The sequence below is a fragment of the Otolemur garnettii genome, unplaced genomic scaffold, assembly GCF_000181295.1.
Source record: "Otolemur garnettii isolate 467f Iridium unplaced genomic scaffold, OtoGar3 scaffold00004, whole genome shotgun sequence".
NCBI classification, from domain to species: domain Eukaryota; kingdom Metazoa; phylum Chordata; class Mammalia; order Primates; family Galagidae; genus Otolemur; species Otolemur garnettii.
The window spans coordinates 31,590,539-31,592,416 of NW_003852399.1; the positions used below are offsets into that span (position 1 = coordinate 31,590,539).

Here is a 1,878-nt window from a genome sequence, read left to right on the forward strand (position 1 = left end):
CCCGCCACCTTAGGTGTATGTGGCTGGCGCCTTAGCCGCTTGAGCCACAGGCGCCGAGCCGGCACAGAGGATTCTTAAAGCAAAGAAACGACTCTATGCTATGCTGGTAATTATAATGTATTATGATTCTATAATGGCGGGTACATGCCATTAGACATTTGTCAAAAACCAAGTGAACCCCAATGTAAACTATAAACTTTAGGTAATGATGTATCAATGCAGGTTCATCAAGTGTTATGGAAAGAAATGTGCCACACTTGCACAGGTGTATAGAGTGGGAAGGTTATGTGTGTGTGTCTGTATAAGAGAGACAAGGGGGGGATCAGGAGTTATATGGAAACTCTTTGTACATTTTATTCAATTTTGCTCTAAACCTAAAACTGCTGTAAAAAATAAAGTCACCAGGCACAATGGGCACAACTGTAACCCCAGCTACTTCGGAGGTTAGAGGTAGGAGGATCACTTGAGCACAGAAGTTTAAGACCAACCCAGGCAATACAGTGAGACCCTGTCTCAAATAAATAAATAAATAAAGTCTATTAAGTAAAAAATAAGAAAAAATCTACTTGAATGTAAAGTTAATAAAGCTTGCTCCCAATACACTTAGTATACATGAAGTCACTGAAGCTCCAAATAAAATCAGTATTTCAGTACACTCATTTAAGTAAACAAGAATACAGCTATTTTACAGCAAAATAAAAAAAAAAATTAAACAAGCATATCAACTTACATATTGTCTTACTTACTCCTTTCCAGGTGTTGACAGAAGCCTCTCTCCCTCCCCCACTGGTTTACCTGGTGGAACAGGTAATCCCTCAGGAGCAAATGACTCTCCATCTACTTGGCAAAACCACCAAGAATGTTTAATGACTACCTTTAGGTTTCCAAATTCAATGTCATTTCCATATTAGCAAAGAAAATGGAAATGTTTAGTGCTCTGGAAGAACACAAGTCTTTCGTTCAAATATTGTAAAAGTATTTTGCATGGATGACCACAAATGGATATTCAGATATGGTATGATTGCTTTTGACCTCAGGAATTGGTAAGGTGGCTAGGAAGGAAAATGACAAGATTCCTCTGAATAGGAGTCATAAAATAATTATCACAACAGCAATGTAAAATAAAAACCATTACTGAGAAAGTTAACAGTATGTCTAAACTGTTAAATGGGAAAGACATATACAAAGTTAAAACATGTAAGATTAAAATCTACCTTTTAATTGGTAATAAAACTATAAACTAAGATTCTTCAAAAGTATGTCCAAAGCAACGAGGCTAAATGAAGCTTTTTTTTTTTCTTTAAGAAAGAGTCCCACTTTTGTTGTCCTGGGTAGAGTGCTGCAATATCACAGCTCACAGCAACCTCTAACTCGTGGGCTTCAGCAACTCTCTTGCCTCAGTCTCCCAAGTAGCTGGGACTACAGGCACCCACCACAACACCTGGCCGTTATATTTTTGGTTGTAGTTGTCATTGTTGTTTGGCAGGCCTTGGCCGGATTCGAACCCACCAGCTCTGGTGTATGTGGCTGGAGCCTTAGCCACTTGAGCTACAGGCGCCTAGGCAGAACTTTAAAGATTTAATGGACCTAAGATGATGGGTCATTCATGATTACAGATTTGTGACAATATTTACTTTTACAATGTATAACATCAAATATACTATCTTTGTAATTAAAAAATTTGGGGTGACAATCTAAACCCCATTTTGTCATCTCCAAAGGTAGATTATGGTTGCCATCTTCTTGTATATATTTGAGAAACTAAAGTGAGGTCAAAAGGGGGTAGCCGGCTCGGCGCCTATAGCTCAACCGGCTAAGGCGCCAGCCACGTACACCTAAGGTGGCGGGTTCGAATCCCCAGCCTGGACCCGCCAAACA

At 39.3% G+C, this 1,878-nt stretch overlaps 1 protein-coding gene across 1 annotated transcript in view; it reads right to left on the reverse strand.

Annotated features, from left to right (window-relative positions):
* Nucleotides 1-1,878, reverse strand: part of ESRP1 (epithelial splicing regulatory protein 1) — a 64,631-nt gene that overhangs the window by 55,968 nt on the left and 6,785 nt on the right. Inside the window, exon 5 of the mRNA XM_012809555.1 lies at nucleotides 613-630. Within this exon, the coding sequence (XP_012665009.1) occupies nucleotides 613-630 (18 nt within the window). The remainder of the gene's footprint in view (nucleotides 1-612; nucleotides 631-1,878) is intronic.